General features: G+C 38.8%; 2 protein-coding genes and 1 long non-coding RNA gene across 3 annotated transcripts; 1 reads left to right on the top strand and 2 right to left on the bottom strand.

Annotated features, from left to right (window-relative positions):
- Positions 1–11,020: 11,020 nt before the first annotated feature.
- Positions 11,021–12,469, bottom strand: LOC118433016. Its single transcript, XM_035844537.1, has 2 exons — positions 12,246–12,469; positions 11,021–11,648 (listed from the first exon to the last, which is right to left on the bottom strand). Exons 1-2 carry the CDS (start codon positions 12,419–12,421, stop codon positions 11,141–11,143), a joined length of 684 nt encoding a protein of 227 aa, XP_035700430.1. The 5' UTR covers positions 12,422–12,469; the 3' UTR covers positions 11,021–11,140.
- A 1,463-nt stretch (positions 12,470–13,932) lies between these two features.
- Positions 13,933–17,251, bottom strand: LOC118439532. The gene is made up of 2 exons (XR_004837471.1): positions 16,282–17,251; positions 13,933–14,295 (listed from the first exon to the last, which is right to left on the bottom strand). It is a non-coding gene; the product is annotated as an uncharacterized LOC118439532 (long non-coding RNA).
- Positions 17,252–17,673: 422 nt separating this feature from the next.
- Positions 17,674–18,696, top strand: LOC110861200. Its single transcript, XM_022110313.2, has 4 exons — positions 17,674–17,810; positions 17,886–17,980; positions 18,061–18,178; positions 18,237–18,696. The coding sequence occupies exons 1-4, from the start codon at positions 17,744–17,746 to the stop codon at positions 18,488–18,490; spliced, it is 534 nt and encodes a 177-aa protein (XP_021966005.1). The 5' UTR covers positions 17,674–17,743; the 3' UTR covers positions 18,491–18,696.
- Positions 18,697–21,473: the final 2,777 nt, after the last annotated feature.

A 21,473-nucleotide genomic window follows, 5' to 3' on the forward strand; every position in this document is an offset into this window, starting at 1 on the left:
TGTTGGCGGTTAGAATTGATGTATTCGCAAGGCAATTTATGTCTGGCTGGGTTTCAGTTGGAAATTTCCTTTTATATGGTTCATGTCTTGCGTGGAGATGAGTTGTTCTTGAAATACGCATGTATTTAAAACGTAATTCATTAGGTATATATATTTATATATATATACCTTCACTCTAGCGTTGTATCTATAATTATTAGAAATCATTAGCAACGTGAATTAGAGATACAGCATATCCACGTACATATGTATGTAAGGTGGACGATGTTATTACCTTACATCAATAATGTCAGGTAAAATCGGACAGGCTAGACATTTTGTTTTCAATTAAACTAGTTCACACTAGATAATTCGATTGACGCATTCAACGACGAATTCACTAGACGCATTCAGCTGGCTAATAATTCAGATTAAGCCCCCCCGTCAACACAAATGTACCTTAATTGCCAGTCTTTCGTAAACATTAAAAAATTAGGAGAGATGGTCTGACGTAGGTAGAATTTTTTTATTAATGCTCTTCGAATGAGGTTGAAACTATTGCTACCAAAGTACCTGAATTGCCTAGGTTAGGTTGAGTCAGGTTGGGTTAGGTTATGTATTTTTTTGCCAATGTAGTTCATTTTTAGGTACTCATTTGACTAGAAAACACGATTTGCATATGTATGTATATATCGAATTCAAGGAGGAACGAACCCAGTCATATCTACATACTGGGCCCACTGTAACTGTAAGTGGCTGTTTTCTTCGAAACCGACAGAGATAATGAAAATCTGATGATTGCATTGGATTCCCCGTGCGATTTTGCATAAGTACCATAAATCAGGTTTTTACTATTTGCAATGCAAATTCGCATGGAAAATGTTGAATGGAAGCGGGCGGCGAAAATTTTTCATTACAAAAATGGGGAGAGAAATGGCGAATTTTAAAAGTGTGGCAGGAATCGAACGAGCCGTATAATTTAGCCCAACAGACTATAAAGACGTTCATGGGGGCGGGGTGGACTAACAACAGTCGAAGAAAAAAATTTTGAAATCCTACAAGGACCACACCCATCATGAAGGCGCTGAAGGATGGAATCCGAAGAAATTCACGAAATTCCAACGGAAACCAACCTCACAGCTGACAGTGTAGAAGCAGATTATTCAATGAGTGCTTAAATTGAACCTTAGACTTAGGACTTTGAAATGTGGTACTTGCCACATGCCGACCATCCCCCAAAGGGAAACCAGATTAAAGAAACCCAGGAGTGACTTCAAGCGGTACGCTCAGAAAAAGTGACGAGGATTCTATTTACAGATGAGGAGATTTTCACATAGGAAAAATATTTTAACAAGCGAGTTGGCCTTATCTACGCCAAATCTGTCAGAGACATCCCCCAATATAGACAAAAGGTCAGAAAGCCACATTATCCAAGCTTTGTGATGATTTTGGCAGGTGGGAGCTAATTGGGGCAATTTCTCTACATTTTGTTGAAAATGGGGGGAAGGTGGGGGGATCAAATTTCTTAAAATACGTTTTCGAGTCCGCGGTACATCCCCTAAGTGAGATCCAATTCATTGAAGTCGACTGGACCTTGCAGTAGGACTAGGAATCAGCTTATAGTGCAAAAAATGACCCAAGCGTGGGTAAAAAACAAAATTCCGAACTTTTCCTCCTCTCGGAAATGGTAATTCTACTTTCTGGATTTGAATCTCCGGATTATGAAAAATGGTCAAAGTTAGGGGCAAATGTGTGTTCTAAGCCTCGTAGAAGTGTAGACATCGGAAAAAAATTTTTGACCACGGAATGGAACACTTTGCCCAGGAATTAGTGCGTGCTTCAGCGGAGAACTGCAGGCGGTTTCCTCAGCGCTGCATTAATGGCAGGGGAGGAAATTTCGAAAACTAAAAATTGTTTTCTACTCAGAAATTAACTGGCTTTCGGTTAAAATTAACTCGAAATTCGTAACATAAAAACTGTTGAAGCCACAGGGTTTCATTTCACTTACAGTTTCAGTGGGCCACCTAGTATGTATGTATGTACATCTCGAGGGTTTCTTCTATTGAGGATCTGAGCCATCCATCCTTTAATAAATTCAGGAGTCCAAAATCCCCACGATATGAAAATGTAATACACATAGTGGCCGCGGATTTCGTGGGGACAATTCAAATTCTCAAATAGAAAATTCCAAAATTATATGAAGGTTTATCTCCACTTTCGGATTTTAAGATTTGAAATTTAAAATTTAAATTAACATTGTTATGAAATGAATATCTTATTTTTCCACATGCATTTTTCTGGCAACTTAGAAAATGTGTAATATTTCGTTAAGTTTCAAGAAGAACTTAAAAACCAAATTAAGGAGGCAAGGTAAAGCACTAGCGAAATGTAATATCTAAAATTTCCAATTATCAAAGATACACATTACGGTAATGTCATTACCCACCAAATTACAAAGTTGGCAAGGAAATTTGTTTCTAAAATTCCTTAAAATGTCATATTTTTCAGCCTTATGGATCACATGAACTAAACAGCCAATAAGGTACGTACGTAGTCCATATTATTCTGGAAAAAGGTTAAATAGATTCAAAAACAATAGACCAAAAATTAATTCAAGTACTAATCTGAATCAAAATTGAGCACAATACATATTTACATATATTCACAATACACCACAAGTTCAATAATTTATTCTTGACGTATGTACATACCCAAGAGCCAGCCCAAAACAGGGACAGGGTTTTGCAATTTTGTTTATCTCATTTTGGAGTACCTCTGGTTCTCGAGTCTTGGCTGACCATAACACTTGTCACGCACCCGTGTCACTTCTACGGGTAGGATTATTCGTGTTCACATACATACATACACTCTTAATAATCCGGTAAAGTCACGCACGTAATTATTTCTCGGTAATAAATTTGGTAATTATATTTTACCAGGTAGTAAAAATTCGTTACTATTATGGTAAAACGTTAGTACCAAGCCATTATCACAGGTACAACTTATCATTACCACTTTGGTCATATATTTGTGCTTTTTGGTTATGTTTATTACCAGATTATTTACAGTGTACATATTTGCATGTATGCATATCTGCATTTCAAATGCAGCATTTGAATAGTTTGGCATTACTATCGCTCATCCTATATTTAGAAGGAGAGACCCTCTACATGTCATCTTCAGATCTTGATGCCCTTTGGATATGTTGGAGTACCTTATGAGTCTACTAAAACCCCCAAGTGGTTTTATGCCATGGCTCCATTTCCGCCAGCCACACCCCCTCAAAGGTGTGAAAAACAAGAAAAAATCCCTGTTTTCATATAGTTTAACTGTCACCAAAAATTAAATTTTGCTCGGATTTTCATAAAATTTACATTTTTGTGATCCCAGATACTTGTGTGTTCATATGAAAAAATCATATAAAAGATCATGACAAAGGTATTGGACCGCCCCTTAAGACGCGCGCCGGGAGGGAACACAGCGAAATTAAATTTCGAAAAAATTATTTTTGAATAGACCAAGTTATAAGCTTTCCATTGATATATGTCACCAATTATTGAGTCATGGCTAAGACTAGAATAACTTAGGTTGAAAGGCAAGAGTTGGGAAAAAGAGTGATTGAGTTTCATAAAAATCGAACAAACTATGATTCCAAAATCACTTGGCAATTTTTCTAGCAAGAAGGTATTCCTCATTCTTTCTAGCAAGAAGGTATTCCTCATTCAAATGTCAACTCTTACATAAAAAAGTACGAGGAATCCAATGAACTCAAATTCAAAGTCCCTACTGGTCGACCTGCAAAGCTAGCGACGACAAAAGTCAAAAATCGCATAAAAAAATTTAAAAAAATCATTCATCAACGGCAACGGCTGGCGCGACCAGGAAGGTCAAGATTTCAGAAAGCTATCTGTGCAAAATCAAAGTCCATAAACTATGGATTATAGCCAGGGGAAAAAAAACAGCACCAAATTACAAACCAACACAACAGGAAAGGATTCATGCGTTCTGCAAGAAATTATTGAAGAAAATTGGAGGAAAAGTGGTCATCATGGAAGATAAGCCCCACGTCACAGCTGACCCCTCAAATCTTCCATGAAGGAATTTTTTTCATAGTTCCAACCCCTATGAGAAAAAATATGAAGCCAAAGTCCAAAAGAAAGGCCAATCCTCCAAAAAATGAAGAATTTTGCACCGCATGTCTGGCATTGGTCATGTTTCCGATCCCGTAATTTTTGAGGGCACTGTAAACCAGGGGGTTTATCTTAAATCATGCATTAAAGGGTGATTGGAATCGGTTATTACCAAAGATCATAAAAAAATAGCTTTCAGAAACGCCAGACACCTTACGAAAATTTAAGACCAGATGAAAGGAAAACAGCTTGATAGAAGGTGCCGTCTATAGGCGGAATTTGACGCGAAATCGGAATAAAAAAATCCAATCTGTAGCAGACAGCGGAATTGAATCATTAAAATTTGAACTATATGGCAATCCAGACCCTTTGGTAGTAAACATATGCAACTTTTTTGAAATTGCATTAACTGTGTAAAAAGTTCTGAGCATTTTATTACGCCGGTCCAATACCTTTGTCATGATCTTTTATTATCCAAATATTAAAAGAAGTTGGAAAATTATAAATAAGAATGTTTGCGCTTTATTAGGTTGCAATACTAAATTGATATTTATAACAGACTACATGAAATTTCTGTATTTTTGGCTTCTAAATTTAAATGGCTTATTTTTAGCGTGACAAAATTGAATATTCATATTTTGAAATACAAAATGAGCTGCGTTTTATTAATGTGTTATCATTTTATTTATGTACATATTCATTTTAACTATGCAGGATAAGTTATGGTTTGTTCAAGATTCATAGAAAGTCGGACAAATGTTACATATTACTATTATTAATACATACAAAGTGAATCAAAGTTTCACACTTTTAGTATACTTTCAAACTTTTAGCATAATGTTGGAAAGGTGCCAACAAGCAAACTAGGAATACGTGTAAGGTTACTGAATACAGGACCACCGTCTGATAATCGTGAGACCGAACAAATTTTTAAATCGTAATTCTCCAGAATTTCGAAAAGAATTTAATTTGAAGTGTAACTTGCATTATATTTGCTTAAAAATTCATAACTTTGATCGGATTCTCTCCTAATTTTGCCCAAATCATACATACCAGTTGCTACTGCATATATACATACTTACATATGTATTTTTTAGTTGTTCATTACAATGGCAAATTCAGCGCCCAAGTCAGATGTTTATTCGTCCATGTTTTCTTCCTGCACTGATCAGGAGGAGATTTGCCGTTTGATTAAGACAGAAGTTCTGAATCACCAACGGGGTTCCATTGTCTATAAAGTTCGAGCCGAATTTGATTTTCAGTATGCCACACGCCTTAATTTCTCTCGACAGTATGGACTTCTTCCCTCCGAATTGAACCGTATGTGTGACATGCTTTTGAAGCACTTTCATCGAGGTACTATTGACCCAGGACGCCAGAGTGTACACAAATATGTTCGTAATCACGGTGTCCACCAAGATGAGGGGGAAGATGAGAAACCCGGGCATCGCAATTTTGTCATGCAGCTGGACAGCCACGTATTGACAGACGATTTGAAGCATTGGAATGCTCAGAATCAGCGTGGGTACAATACGAACCATGAGAAATCCATTGATATACTTTTCCAATATTTGAATACTCCTGTAGAGTTTTAGGCAGATGTGATTGTCCTGAATTGTCTGAGCGTCTCTAATCCGACTTAATATAAAGTTAAATAGCTATTATGATTGTACTTGATAAATTTTTAGAGAAAAATGGTAAATAATATTTGTCGGGGAAACTGGTTTAAAACCAACTACTCCTTTTATGCATAATATCTCATTAAGGTTGTTACTTATTCAGCAGTTGAAAGTAGTCAAGAATCGCGACAATCCCTGCAAACAGAATGTAAAACACCCACGTAGTTCCAGCGTGGAACAAATGCAGAGTTATCCACGCCTCAAACAGGACGACAACTATTTCCGGTCCGAATGACATCCACGAGATATTGGTGCAGCGATGAGACATAGATAAAAGGAAAGGGGGAATGCAAGGGTCCATCATGATCAATAGGACCACCGCAAGTGGCGCGACAATTATAGTGAACTCCGTCAAGTAAACGAAGAGCCCCATCACCTTTGATTCCAGAGACGTTTTGATACTTTCGCCATCTGTGAACGGTAAAAAACCAAATTTGTAGTGTACCTGCGGAATACCTGCAACCAGAATTGCCAATACCTTTAAGGAGGTCTTTTTCAAAGTTGAGGATCGAGTTTATCATTTGTATCGGGGCAATGTCCAGTCCTACATTCCATCCGGTGGAAAGTAATAGCATGTACGATAGTAGGAACGGAAATCCTTGGAGCATTTTCAGCATAGGAAGCTTACCAAGGATAAAATGGTACGACAGAACAATAATGTACATCAGGGACAGGATGGATTGGACCTGAGTGGCTAAGATGCGCTTTCGTTCCTTGATGAGAACAAGTTTCCCCGATTTGGCATCAAAGTCGAAAGGAACGCTTCGAATTAGGTAGGAGAATTTGAAATGGTGAATTACTAAGGGGAGAAATTGGGTGGAATACATATTGATGGTTGGGTGGGTGTGAAGAAGGAATTGCTACAAAATTCGTTACCATTCAAAAAGGAAGTCAAATTTATACTAGGAAGAATATTCCCTGATAAGATAGCTCATTCTGCACATAAAGTCCTTATGCAGACATACATGAATAACACTCACCAAGGAATGCGATTTAATTATCGCGTGATGAAAACACTTGATAAAACTTCGGAATATTGTTATGGTTCAGCCAAGCTTATTTAATCAGTAGTACATATGTAATCTACATAAAGGATGTCACCATTTGCAATTCATGAAACATGTGTCAGCACGCGGTTGTTTTTTCTCAAACTTAAGTGACATCGTATTCATACGTTCCTTTATGTACTCATTTACCTTCTAGATTAAGCCTTCTCTTTCTGACGAGTTATCTGTTTAATTTCGTGGATTATGTACTTGTTTTTGTCCGGCTTATATACATACTGAGCTGTCGATGCTATTCAGCAAACAGAGGTAACTCCTCAAAGTCAGATTTTTAAATTACCAGCGCGTGGACCACAACAAACTGATTGATTATACGACAAGACGTGCTAGGAATATGTTTCAGGCTCAATCGATCGATGTCACGCACTTGTAATTTATGCATGAAGGCTTTGATAACATCTCTTTTAATTTTGCTGCTCGTAATCTCAAGTTTGACAAAACATGTTATTCTCCTTGAAATAAAATAATTAGATCAATCGAAAAATAAGGATTCTGCTTAGTTTCGAATTAAGTTTGGAATTTTATGTGATTGAAAAAAGTGACATGTTATTACTGCACATGTACCGCTGTCATGAAGTAGAAAAAAGTAATTAAGATTTTGTTTATTTCATCTTAAACGGTCGTGAGTAGTAAGTAAGTAGTATTGCTAATGTAACAATTTTAGATTTTAATTCATAACCGAAGTTATACACAGGTTGTACCAATCCTATGGAATTCAATCATAATGTCTTTGTCAGCAAATGCTAAAGAACTTCAAGGGAAATTAAATTTCTAACTTTCTTTTATGCCCGAAAATTTCAATTGCTGCAGTTATGAAATTTCGAATATTAAGACGGGTTGCAGCTAGTCGTAAGTATGTACATATGTTTCAGTGTAGCTCCATGTCGCCAAATAGAAGTTTTGCTCAGGAAATATGAATGAATCCTTCACATTTCTATGGCTTTTCGATAAGAACTCAGAAAAAATCCCTTAAAATCCAAGTTTCACAGCCGCTGGTCCCAGATCCCAATCTGCTTTCTATAAAATTCCTGTGTAACATATCACATATCAATTTTTATAAGCGTATACCTACGTACATTTGCGTACATGTTTGACATATGTATGTATGTAACCGAATGTTCTATCTTGCTCTTGCGGCGCTAATAACGTTCTGAGTTTTCCGCATCTGTGCAAGTTTTGCACTAAATGTTATTTGAAAAGTTTTAGCCTATCAAACTGAGGTAGTCAAGAAGTAATCGGGCTTGAACATGAATTTAGTTCGCAATAGAAGCTACCTATGTATGTTTTACATACAATAAAAATCTCTAGTTTATGTGATAAGAGCGGAAAAACCAAGATTATGTGATACCCACCCGTATATAAGGGAAATTGTTTGTTGATATCTCTCCGCAAGTCCAAATTGTCCAAATCCAAACACACGAAGTTGTGCATAATTGGATTAAACAGGTAAATGATACAATAATCAAATTGCCATAGGTCGTACTTATCGATCGGGATAATATATCTCTCGTTAATGCGTAAAAAAAATGTAAATGATGTGACCGGCTGAACAAATTCGACAGTAAGCATTTGCAGGAACCCAAATTTTTCCAGGCCTCGTGTATGTATATGTATTAATGATTAACTAATTAAAGTGTAATTGACATTATTGGATTAAAATGTCAATTCGCCTGCGTCAATATCGCCTCATTTAGATATTTGGACCTGAAAAGAGAGTCACGACAACAGAGAAAAAATTGTGTAAGTATTTTGTATTATTTATAGCTTATCGATTTCTGACTTACATAGTCACAAAAAACTTATCAAACAAAGAACTCCAGGTTAACGGTGAAGGAAATTGGGATGGCCTGTAACCCACATACATATTTACATGATTTATTTACATTATTTATTTAGACACCAAAATAAATTGCCTCAGGTACTGCGAAGGTTGCCAAGATAATTTGCTCCATGATATGAATCACAATTCAATTTTTGTTGAAAAATAAATAGTTTAATCCAACTCTATCAAATGATTGGACATAATTCAATCATACTCGACCAACTCATTTTCTATTCGGCCGTAGTAACTAGAAATCCACCATGGCAATCACATCGCTAATGTGGAAGTCTCTCGATACCTGGGTGAAAGTTTATCCTCGCCACCTGGGAATTTATCCAGTCGGGTGGGATTCTTCTAGTCGAACTGCAATTTGTCACAAAACTTGGAAAAATCTGATCCCATTTTTCATAACGATGGCATCTTCACTATTTACCGGCCTTGCCTCGGTTGTAGTCCTACTCTCGCAAATATTTGGCCCTGCCGATTACCCGTTTGAAGTGATTTTTATTTCAACTTTATCCCTCACCTCCGTAGGCTCAATTATCACCTTGAACGCAGTCGTTTTTCAACACGCGGACAATATTGCTTCGTCCTTCAACGGGATTGTCAAACTGGCGACAAAATTGGGTAAATTTTTGTCGAATTTTTCCTGAAATCAAGCCTTATTTATTAATAGTTATTAAACTTGCATTGCGGGCGCACACCATTTTCAACCCAGAATTCTTTTTGCCAGCTTAGTTTGGTAGACCTATTATTTACAAATAGCATTTAGTGCGGAACTTGCGCAGATGCGCTAAACTCTGGGCGCCACAAGTTCGCGAAGACGCTCCGCTTTCACGTGGAATCATGAGAAATATGTATTTAATACTGCATCAATGCGGTTAGAGCCCGCTCAAAAAACCTTTGTTGTGAACTTTAGCGCCCATAACGTTCTAAATTTCTCGCATCCGCGCAAGTATCGTAGCAAACTTTGTTTCTACAGGGTTGGTCTCTTAAACCGTGCTGGTTAAAAAAATCTGGGTTGAACATGAACTGCGTCCCCATTGTAAATGTGGAATACGTGTTTTTTTTTAAGTCTCGCGTATTAATCTCAAATTTGACAAGCCATTTGTTTCCTAGAAGGATCTCCACCCCATAAAACATCACACTTCGATATAGTGGGAATTATGCTGAACGTCCATGTCGCCTCGCACGTCTTGCTTCCCTTAATTGTTGGCCCATGCTGCCTTTATTTACAGCTGGACCCAGTCATTTGCATTCAAATTTATCTCATAAACGAAGCAAATTGGCGCCCTATGTTTAACCTGGCGGCCATCCCGCTACGTTTATCAGTTTTGGGGACATCTTATGAAATGGCGCGGATGTTTTCGTGGCTAATTTGCTTCATGACTTTGGCCTTTCACCTATTAATCAATTGCGTAACTTACTTAAAGAAAAGATCGATCCGTATTACGTTCTGGGGCGGGCTTACGATAGATGAATATTTCGCTAGATTTAGCGCCTTTGAAATTGCCATTACTTCATCATACATCTTTATTAACCCGATGATCGCGCTGGTCATGTTTGTCAGATTTCTGGGCACCGTTTTGTGTAACTTTGTTGCCTTAAAAAATGTATCGCGTCATCCATTTCCCTCTTTATGTGATTTTTCCCACATTTGGCGTACTACTCCCGACCATTGCAATGATCATGATGCCGCTTCCGGTCGCAATTTTTGAAGGGACGAAGGACTTATCGCGCAGGTGGAAATACTTGTTACTGAGGTGTAAAGTTAAGAGGTATATCGTACGGAAAATAAGGGCTACGAAACCCATCGGAATTTATGGGGGATTGATGCAGCATAACTTTTATATTTGCAAGAAATCAACGGAAACTACTTTATTATCGGCGATGGTTTACTACACAATTACTGCGGTGATGTCAGTTACAGTCCGAACTGCGTGATTGGAAAAATTAATTAAATTGCATAGACAACCTTTGGTTTCTAGTGGGGAAATACGTATTTTGACGTATACCAAATTATTTGCTAAGTACAGATTTCCTAAATAAGTGAAAGTTCATTTATGATACATATGTATGTGAGGAATACTATTCACAATTTTATAATGCAAAATAGAATTTAACAGATATGGTGTCGTTCATATTTGTGGAAGCACGAAGAATAAACTAGTTTATTAAGGAGATACTTTAAGGGGATGCACCTAGAATTTAGAATGTGTTTCCTGTTCCAAAGGGTTTCAGAGTGCACATTTAATTATACATACATACCACCGAACCAATATTCTTAAGAGCGAATGTATACAGAATACATGTATTTACATTAGCTACGTATTTATTCTGAATTGATCAAGATCACAGATTAGATTCTATTTCCCAACGTAATTACGAATATGTAGTAGTGTACTATTCTAGGTTTCATAAACAACTACGCAATACATATATTTATAAAATCCCCACATTTTATCCTCACCCAGCCATTTTATTTGCCTTGACCAACGTAAGCGACATGGTTTGATTAAGACAGAAATTCTGTATAACTAATGGTGTCCCACGGTCGATGTAGTTTGATCCAAACTTAACCTTCAGGACTGAACAGGCTCTCAGTTCTCGATTAATTATCGATCTTTTCCGCCCACTGTGACACGTCAGCCCCATTATTTTCTTCTTTAAAACGCCCAATATCTTGTCGGATGAGTTATGGACTAGCGATGCCATGGTCAGGACACAAATGTTATTCAGCGGCGTGTTTAATCCGAGTAGTGGAAATAGCAGGAAACCAGGCATGGCTATTTTGTCGTAGAAATTGATGGAGATGAAGAGGCTGATTATTTCCATGGTGGGGATGCCAAAAACCATCACGGGAATGACCTTGTTCATCGGGTAGGCGTTGAAGAATTTCTCCAGGATTTGAATACACCGATAGAGATTGATGCATTTCTTTGTATCTTGGTCGCTTTGCAGGGTAGAAATTTTACTATAATGGAAAAAATATATATTTTTGTTCAAGTGTGTATGTAGTAACCAAACTTTAGTAATTAAATTATTTAAACAAGGACTTTAGAAATAATAAAACTCCTCAAAAAAAAAAGATTGTTATTGCTAATTCAAGAAAATTAGCATAGGTATTCCAGATTAGAAAACAGAATTTTTGGCACATCTATTTAATCTGACGACCTCATAAAAATTCTAAGAATCTAGTCACGCAAGTATTGATATTTCCCTATTAATATTGCTACCGCTTGGTACTAAAATTATACCGGTCCGTGAAAGTTTGCTACCGATATTGTAAAACTTTAATATCGAGCTGTCACTACACTGCAAATAAACTGGTGTCAATTCCGCGCGGTGTAGTCACATATAGACACCACGCGGTGTTAATACGGGCAATTAACACCGCGTGGTGTCTATATGTGACTACACCGCGCGGAATTGACACCAGTTTATTTGCAGTGTACATACATGGTATAACTTGTTAGTATCACTTTGGTAGAGTCATTAATACATATATGAATACCGCTTGGTATTATTTTAATACCGAATTTCCAAGAGTGTATTTCTCCTCTATCCTTACTTTTCAATGATCCTGAAGTAGAACAAGATACAGATTATCCCAGCACAAAGAAGGTAGAATATGTACACCGTACATCCGAATATCATCTGGAGACACATCCAAGTCTCGAAAATGTGTACGGCCAACATCAGCATCCAGCTTGTCTTGTCCGCCATTTCTCCACAGTTAGGAAACATGGAGAAGATGAAGGGCGCCGTGCAAGGCACGCATTGCAACAAGATCAGCTGAAGGATTACGAACGAGAACCCCGAAATTTCAGCAACTTGAATGAATAGCTTCATAATTTTGGCACCCAGAGAAAGTTCAAATGTTGGAGTATCTGGTTAAAAATTCCATCAAAATAATAACATAATGGGGGCATTCATTACAAGTTTGGATGGTTAGCAAAAAACATTCGTGCAAAAATTCATTTGCAATCTTGGGCATCGAAAATATTTGGAAATATTTCGAAATTTTTTTTCAACTGCGAATTCGAATGAAATACGAACTCGAAATGAGTTCCCCCAATGTTCACGATCCCCCAAATTTACAACCTTACCCTTCAAGATATACTTCTCAAAATCCAGGAATGTATGAATCACTTGAGTTCCCGCCATATCCAAAGAATAATTAAATTTCATCCAGGATGCGACGAAGTAAACCATGAAGAAGGTGAAACCTTGAAATTTTGCCGTGGTTGTGAGCGGACCGAAGCAAAGGTTCAGAAACAGGGCTGCAATGTACATCACGGAGAGGACGCATTGTACCCGAAACAATAAAATATGTCCGAAACTCTTGGCTTTGATTAATCGCCCAGTTTTGGAGTCGAATTCGAACGGAACACATTTCAAGATTTGGCAAAGTCTGAGATTGTTTTTAAGCATGGGAAGAAAATCGGAGTGGAACATTTTGAAAGAAGGATGAAATCTGACTAGTTCCGAAATACTCTTTTTTCAGGTGTTCGTTTGTGACTGGTTATGCGAAATATGTATTTGCAAGGCTCGTGTATTTACATAAATAACGCAATCCCAAGTTTTACTGCGTATTTGGCAAGATAATTAATGCTTGCCTCTTTCCAGGATATATTTAAATATTTCTTCAGTAATCTTAATTAAAATGCTCTGATAATGCCGTAGGTAGATCGTTCATTGCCGAGATTAAAATTTGAATCAAGATATGCGTGGATTAATTATGTTCGGAATGCCCGTGTATAAAAGGTCACCACGTGCCTACTTTTGTGGCACGATACTAAATAACATTCTGGTAATTAAGGTGAATCAATTTTATACGCAGTTAGATAAATCCGTACAATGTACATAGTTTGGATGGGATTTTAAATAACAGAAAAACGGTTCGATTCGGTTCTAATTACGGAGGAATTTACATAACTAGTTGGTGAAATAAATTAGACAGAAATTGAGCGTTAATACAAATGATGATTTTCATATCGTAGCTTGAATGGATCCACATATTAGTTTCGTATGGCATTGTTAGGTATATGTATGCCTACATAGATATGTATATGTAATTAGTTATGAATCTGTACATCACTCCAGCTTTAACTCTCTTCCAATAAATACTCTCCTCTGTCTCCTCTCACTGTGTACCACTTATTTATGTATAATCATACATACATAACATTGGTGGACCTCCAGAGTACTTTTTCTCCTCTGACTGCCAAGAAATTAACTTTTACATACATAATCTCTTAAAGTGCAAATTATACAATTTATTCAAAATTAAGTACACATCCTTTCCTGACAAACATAATGCAATTTTTCCACGACGATGCCCCTTTGGAACTTTTTCAGTCGACGCACTGACCCCTCACCTCCCCCGTCAAACCTGCTCGAAGCTCCCGAAAGTGTATTTGTTTCTGGCCGACGTTTTGACCATTTACGTGACCCTATTGACCCTGACTCTGACCGTGAACACCAGATCGTCAGCCCCACAGACAGTTCTCAGTGCGGTGTTGTGACTGATGACTTTGGAGATACCAATAGTGATCCACTTCCGCTGTCGCACCTCCCCTCGGCCCCTGACCCAGATCATTCCGCGTCGAGCATCCTCCCTGGAAATATAAATGATAATTTGTTAAACAACCAGGTACGTCCTCCTTCCGTTACTTTTATACGCGAGAATCAGCCAGTGAACTTCGTACCAACCCCGGAACCTTCGTGTCCCCCGAACCCTCCTCCTCCACCCCCAGCCAACACATTTTTCTTCGGACCAAGAGCATTAAACCCAGACGCAGTTTTTCAGTTTCCGTCCTCTCCATCCCCCTTCATCCGTCCGCCCCCGCCAAACCGACCTCCAGTTCCTCCTCCCACTCCAGCAGCTGCCACCGCCAACATGGCCGCGAGGAATTTTTTTACCGGTAGCCCTCCACAACCAGCTCCTCTGGTTAATATTAATCTCGAAATGCCAAAATATGGACATGAACTATCCAAGCTCGGACTTCGACTTTTTATTCAGCGTTTCCAGCGCTGGGCGGAAGCAAAACGCTTAACTGTTCCTCAAGCCAAATTAACTCTTCCCTTGGCTTTCTCCAATGCCACTGCCCAACATTATTTCACGATCAATTTCGCGGAACAAGACAATCCAGCCATTGACTGGGCTACCTTTATTAACAATTTTCTGACCAAATGCCCAATGGAGGTTGATGATCATACGTCCGTCCTGGACCTCTTAAAGTCCCCAAACCAGAGCTCGAGAAAGCATCGGTCTACTTGCAACGACTTCGCGCTGCAATGTCTGAGGAATACACACGCCATGCAGAACCAGATATCATTCGACTCCTTATGGACAATTTGGACCCTTCCCTACGTCAATTCCTCGAGTGCAAAGGACCTCCTTTGACCTATGGTGACTTAGTGTCACTTGTGAAGCATTATGAAGACCGTGGCCTGCAGAAAACACTGACCCCTCAACTCCAACCGCCCGTAACGATTATCTCCCCAACCGCTCCCCCTCAATCTGTTGGACTCGACGCATTCGCTGGCCTCCACCAGGCCCCCGTAACCCCACTAGCTCCGCCCACGGCTCAGCCTAAGCCCGTGAATTATGCAACTGACGGAGGACTGTCACTCGGAGTGAATTTGACCAATGTTAAGAATATGCAAGGTCTGCTTAATCACCTTAGCGATCTACAAGCTTCTATCATGCGACTTAATGTGTCGCCCTCCCAAAATCACGGCTCAAGATCTCGCCCAGATCAGTCCCAGGATAATCGTGCGCCTCGTCCTAACGGACAACGCCCCTCATTTGAATGTTACTACTGCGGCATCCGCGGACATAGAATTATAGAGTGTCGCAAGAAAATGCGTGGTGATGATGGCCTTCAACTTAACGGCCGAGGGCGTGGTCGCAATGGTGGGTATCGTAATAACGATACCTCCGGTGCTGGCTACCGCCGCGATAACCGCCGCCGCGACGACTCTCCTCGTGACCACCGCCGTCGCAATGACAACCGTGACTACCGTCGCCGAGATGACTCCCCCCGCGATCAGCGTCGCAATTCAGACTTTCAGCAACGCCGCCATGATGAATCTCCCCGTCGCCGTGACAACTTCCATCATAATACTACGGATCGTGACAACACGCGACGCGAAAACCATCAGTGGGATGAGCGTTCAACGCGTACCCCTCCCGGTTCACCGCCCCCGTCGGGAAACGCCCGGCTTTGGGCAGATTGATCTGCCCACCATCCCTGAAGCCTTTAAAATCTATTCTACGTCCATCGTCCCCCTCCCTTGACCCTGCTGGACCACGACATGTCACCTTTAACCAAAATACGATTGACTTACGCATCAACCTACAAGATTTCTCTGCCAATCATGGCCCAGTAACAATCGACACTTTTATCAATAATCAACGAATCACTGCAACAGTCGATAATGGTGCCAAAGCCTCAATCATTACAGAAACCCTTGCTGTTGGTTTACCCCGGATTAACCCAAATTTACCTTACCGACTGTCGGATTTTGGCAATCATACAATTAGAGATTGCGGCCTGGTCATTCTACCTCTCAAAATCGGCACAAAACAAGTGACATACCCGTTTTTCGTCGTCCCCTCATCACCGTGTCCTCTTCTTCTTGGGCATGATTTTCAAGAACATTTCCTCCAGCAACGAATCCTTTCGCTGTTTAATGTCTCCTATCCTTGGTTCCGTCCCGTATACAAGCGCCCCGCAACGATTATTCCATTCCTGCGATAACAAAGAAATTATGCAATCACTAAACAGAAATATGGACATGAAATTACTTGATGCGTCTCAGCGGACTCCCGCGACACAACCAGAACAACCCCCCAAACCCCAACCACTTCTGCCATCCCTAACAAGTTCACCAGCAGCCTCGGGGCCCTCACGGCCACCACCACCGCCATTACCATCAGCCCTACTTTCACCACCAGCCGCACTTTCTCCACCACCGGTAGCTGCAGCTGAACTTTCACCGCCACCTTTTCTTATGGATCTGACCAAACTCAAAATCAATCCCAACATTTCGCCTTCTACGAGGGCCAAGTTGCTTTCTCTGATCACGGAATTTAAGCATATTTTTTCATGGGACCCAACCAAATTAGGGCGAACCGACCGTGTAGAATTCGATATTGACACCGGAGATCATCCTCCCATTAGAATGCAACAATTTAATCACCCAGAAAAGATTCACAGAGACATCAAAAGTCACGTCGACAAACTTTTAGCCCAAGGAATTGTACGTCCCATCCGTGGGTCATGGTCCTCTCCTTGCTTTTTCGTCCCGAAAAAGGATGACGACGGCAACCTGACCTCTCAAAGATTTACGGTAGACTACAGGTCCCTTATCCGTATTACCAAAAAGATCCAGTGGCCACAAACTCGCATTGATGATATTTTTCAGTCCCTGCGTGGCAAGAAATATTTCACCAGTCTCGACTTTACCTCAGGCTACTACCAGGTACCAGGAAATATAAATATGAAAAAATAAGAATCATATTGTCTTATGTTGGTTAAATGCCAAGGTGAGACGAAAATCTGTGCAATAAGGTTTGACCTCTATATAATTAGCTAAATTTTAAGAATTTAGTAAGAAAAATCAACACCGATTACCAGCAACCAGATTTTTAAAACTAGGTATTACATCGATATGTTAAATATTTACTTAATGCCATTTATCCTTAGATATGTATCTACTTGGTAGCGTACATATTTGTACAGATGGTGCTCCATGATTACACAGAATTTGTTGGATAATTCACTTATTTACTCGATCATAACGTATTGACCACACCCTGAAAATAATAATAATCACCTCAACATATTTACATAATAGTGCACAATAAAATCCTTAGAAGCTACATTTCCAAGTTTCCCACGTCACCCCAGATTTCCTGGATTGATGTATATTTGCAATTTCTGTTTCCCCATTGTACACCGAATTCCCAGTGGAATATAAAACTCGACAGGCATCGCTATCTATTCACTTGTATAGCCCAATTCCCTATCAGTAGTCGTATTGTAAATACATTTCGCAATGTCTCTACTACTTTTCATCTGCACTTTGCAAATTTTTGCAATTTTTAGTCCAGCTTCGGCACAAAGTATGCACTGAAATTTAAAATTTATGTTTCCAAAATTTGACTATGTAACCTCTCATCTTTTGATTTATATTTCAGCAACTGGCCCTCCTCCTCAAGACTTTCCAGTCTTTCCGGTTCTGCTTGGCACCGTGGATTTGAAATCGTACTACTACAACAGCACACTATTTATGGTAAATCCCACAAGAAAATACGCCTGAAATTATTAAAATAATTTTCCAGGTAAGAAATCTCACTTTCCCCTTTTACCTAGGACTGGTTTGCCGCTAGCCGATACTGCGAGCAGTGGGGAATGCGCCTGGGCGAAATAAAGACGCAAGCCGAGCAGGACTTTTTTGATTTGAAAACTAAAAATGAAGCATTTACTGGACGTAAGTGGAGAATTTCTGAATTAATTGTTAAGACAATTTCAAACTTGCTTTGAAATAGAATTTTGGATGGGAGCGCGGGATTCTGTGTCACGTGACCAATTCACCTGGGACGGGTACGATTCTTGGGAACAACTGAAATTAGGCGATTTTGGACAACGGTTCCTCTTTTATTCACCTCAGACGTGCGTAACTTTGATGGCGTATGGTTCCTTCGGGGAAAGTGAGACTTTTTGGTATTCCATGCCATGCGAAAATGACTGGTTCTCCCCGTTATGTGAAGGTGCTAATCGACATAATCCGTACAGGTTTTAAAATATGTTTGTTTTGTGTGGATAGAGATAAAGATAAAATTTGGCATTAAAATATAAATTTAGCACATTTGTCGTGTTATTTATAATGAAACTGTAATTCCCAATTATATTTTAATAATTCTGATAGTATCATACATAATCCTGACAGACTTTATGTAAAACAATCGTGGGAATAAATAAAAAATAATAGTACTCAGCACTGCAAAATTACTGACGATTACATAAATTTGTGCATATACAGATATATAACTTTGCCAGATATAGTCAAAATGATATAATATGCATTTAATTCTTGGATAGATTATGTTATATACATGTACGCATTAATACATATATACTATTAAATGTCTACCACTACATTCTAGTTTAATTTACACAGTAGATCTAAATAATGATCGGTTTCAGATTATTCAATTGTGTCAAAGTTGACAATTTTTGAACTTTATTTTCACGTGAGATGTTCTATCAAGCTATCATTTGTTTCCCAAAGTGACGGGGCTACTGGAAAAATGATGCATGAATTTGTATGCAATTTTTTAGATGTGCAATAAATTCGAAGTTGAAAGAACGGCGCGGAATTTTTTTAAAACAGGTATTCTTGCTCTTTCGCGAGGATGCTGAGGGAGCATGGGGTAGATGCGGGGAAAATATATTTGAGTAACTGACAATCGAACCTTTTTTCAAGCTACACCGGGATTGCCTAACGAGTTATATCCAAAAATTAGGAATCATTTGGCGCTTATCATTCCATTGAATTGGCCCTTTGAGGAAAAATAAGTATATACAGATATGTACATACATGTGTCTTGCATCTGATCATGTATCTAAGCACTTAATCGAAGTAAGATAATCAAGGTTAACCCATTCGAATCTAGATATTCAAAATTATCCTAAGAATTCCGGGCACTAATTGAACTAATGCACATTAATAAATATTGAACAATTATTCAAAATTTACTTTTCACTTAACATTTGCATACCACATTCTAAGAATTTTGTGGTGGAAACAACCGTTACATAATAAATATTTAGACAATTCCAACAAAAGGCTTCCAACTTTGATCGCATTTTGTACCGAAATACAAATATAAAGTAATACAAACTAGCTAAGCAAACTTTTAAATGTCTGTGCTTACACTTAATTCCCAATACAGCTTACAAGGAAACATACCGAGGTGTCCAACGAGTTAAGGGTCGACACCTATACCAAAATGACCACAATACATGACTTATTAAACAAACTGAAGGAATTTCCGTGTAAAATTCACTTTTCGTCAAGTTGTGACGATATTTGTGACGAGCGCATGACCATCGGGTTGCCAGAGAGGGAGAGGTCGGCCGCTGAACGATCACGTCGAACACAAAGAAGCGTCGTCGTCTTCACGTCGTCTTCAGAGATTTCAAATTCTATCAAATTTTGAAAACCACTTGAAATTTTGAAAAAAAATTGAAATTTCTCAAAATTTCAAAATTTCAAAATTTTCTCAAAATTTCAAAATTTTCTCAAATTTTCAAAATTTTCTCAAAATTTTTTCAAAATTTCAAGTTGTTTTCAAAATTTGAAATCTCCGAAGACGACGACGCTTCTCTGTGGTCGACCTGATCGTTCAGCGGCCGACCTCTCCCGCTGCCAACCCGATGGTCATGCGCTCGTCACAAATATCGTCACAACTTGACGAAAAGTGAATTTTACACGGAAATTCCTTCAGTTTGTTTAATAAGTAATGTATTGTGGTCATTTTGGTATAGGTGTCGACCCTTAACTCGTTGGACACCTCGGTATGTTCCCTTGCTAATATTGATATAACGACATATGTGCCTATTGTACTAATTCAATTGTCGATTTATATGTACACAAATCTCGAAATTCCAAAAAATTGTTAAGTAATGCAATAAACTGTTTACCATCGAATACAAGCATTAAATACATATGTAAGTCAGGTTCGAATAATACATAAAATTGTAAAGAACATAATTCCAGCTCTTCCCACGTCAATCGAAATTCCTGGAGCTATGTACACACATATTTGCAATTTCTGCTGCTCAATTATCCGGCGGAATATAAAATGCAAACCCCCAATTAAGAAATTCACACTTGAAGCAAACTATTTACAACATTAGACTTGTTTTCCAAAATGTTTTTGACACTGTTGATCTGCGCTTTGGAAATTTTGACAAATCTTAGCCCAGCTTCGGCACAATGTACGTACATAGATATTTTTACTAATGTACATACACATACTGCACCCACCCATTCTGAAATTTGACTAAAATTTGTATCAATTTATATGATTTACATCACACTTCGATATAGTGGGAATTATGCTGAACGTCCATGTCGCCTCGCACGTCTTGCTTCCCTTAATTGTTGGCCCATGCTGCCTTTATTTACAGCTGGACCCAGTCATTTGCATTCAAATTTATCTCATAAACGAAGCAAATTGGCGCCCTATGTTTAACCTGGCGGCCATCCCGCTACGTTTATCAGTTTTGGGGACATCTTATGAAATGGCGCGGATGTTTTCGTGGCTAATTTGCTTCATGACTTTGGCCTTTCACCTATTAATCAATTGCGTAACTTACTTAAAGAAAAGATCGATCCGTATTACGTTCTGGGGCGGGCTTACGATAGATGAATATTTCGCTAGATTTAGCGCCTTTGAAATTGCCATTACTTCATCATACATCTTTATTAACCCGATGATCGCGCTGGTCATGTTTGTCAGATTTCTGGGCACCGTTTTGTGTAACTTTGTTGCCTTAAAAAATGTATCGCGTCATCCATTTCCCTCTTTATGTGATTTTTCCCACATTTGGCGTACTACTCCCGACCATTGCAATGATCATGATGCCGCTTCCGGTCGCAATTTTTGAAGGGACGAAGGACTTATCGCGCAGGTGGAAATACTTGTTACTGAGGTGTAAAGTTAAGAGGTATATCGTACGGAAAATAAGGGCTACGAAACCCATCGGAATTTATGGGG

The sequence above is a fragment of the Folsomia candida genome, unplaced genomic scaffold (genome assembly GCF_002217175.1).
Source record: "Folsomia candida strain VU population unplaced genomic scaffold, ASM221717v1 Fcan01_Sc038, whole genome shotgun sequence".
NCBI classification, from domain to species: domain Eukaryota; kingdom Metazoa; phylum Arthropoda; class Collembola; order Entomobryomorpha; family Isotomidae; genus Folsomia; species Folsomia candida.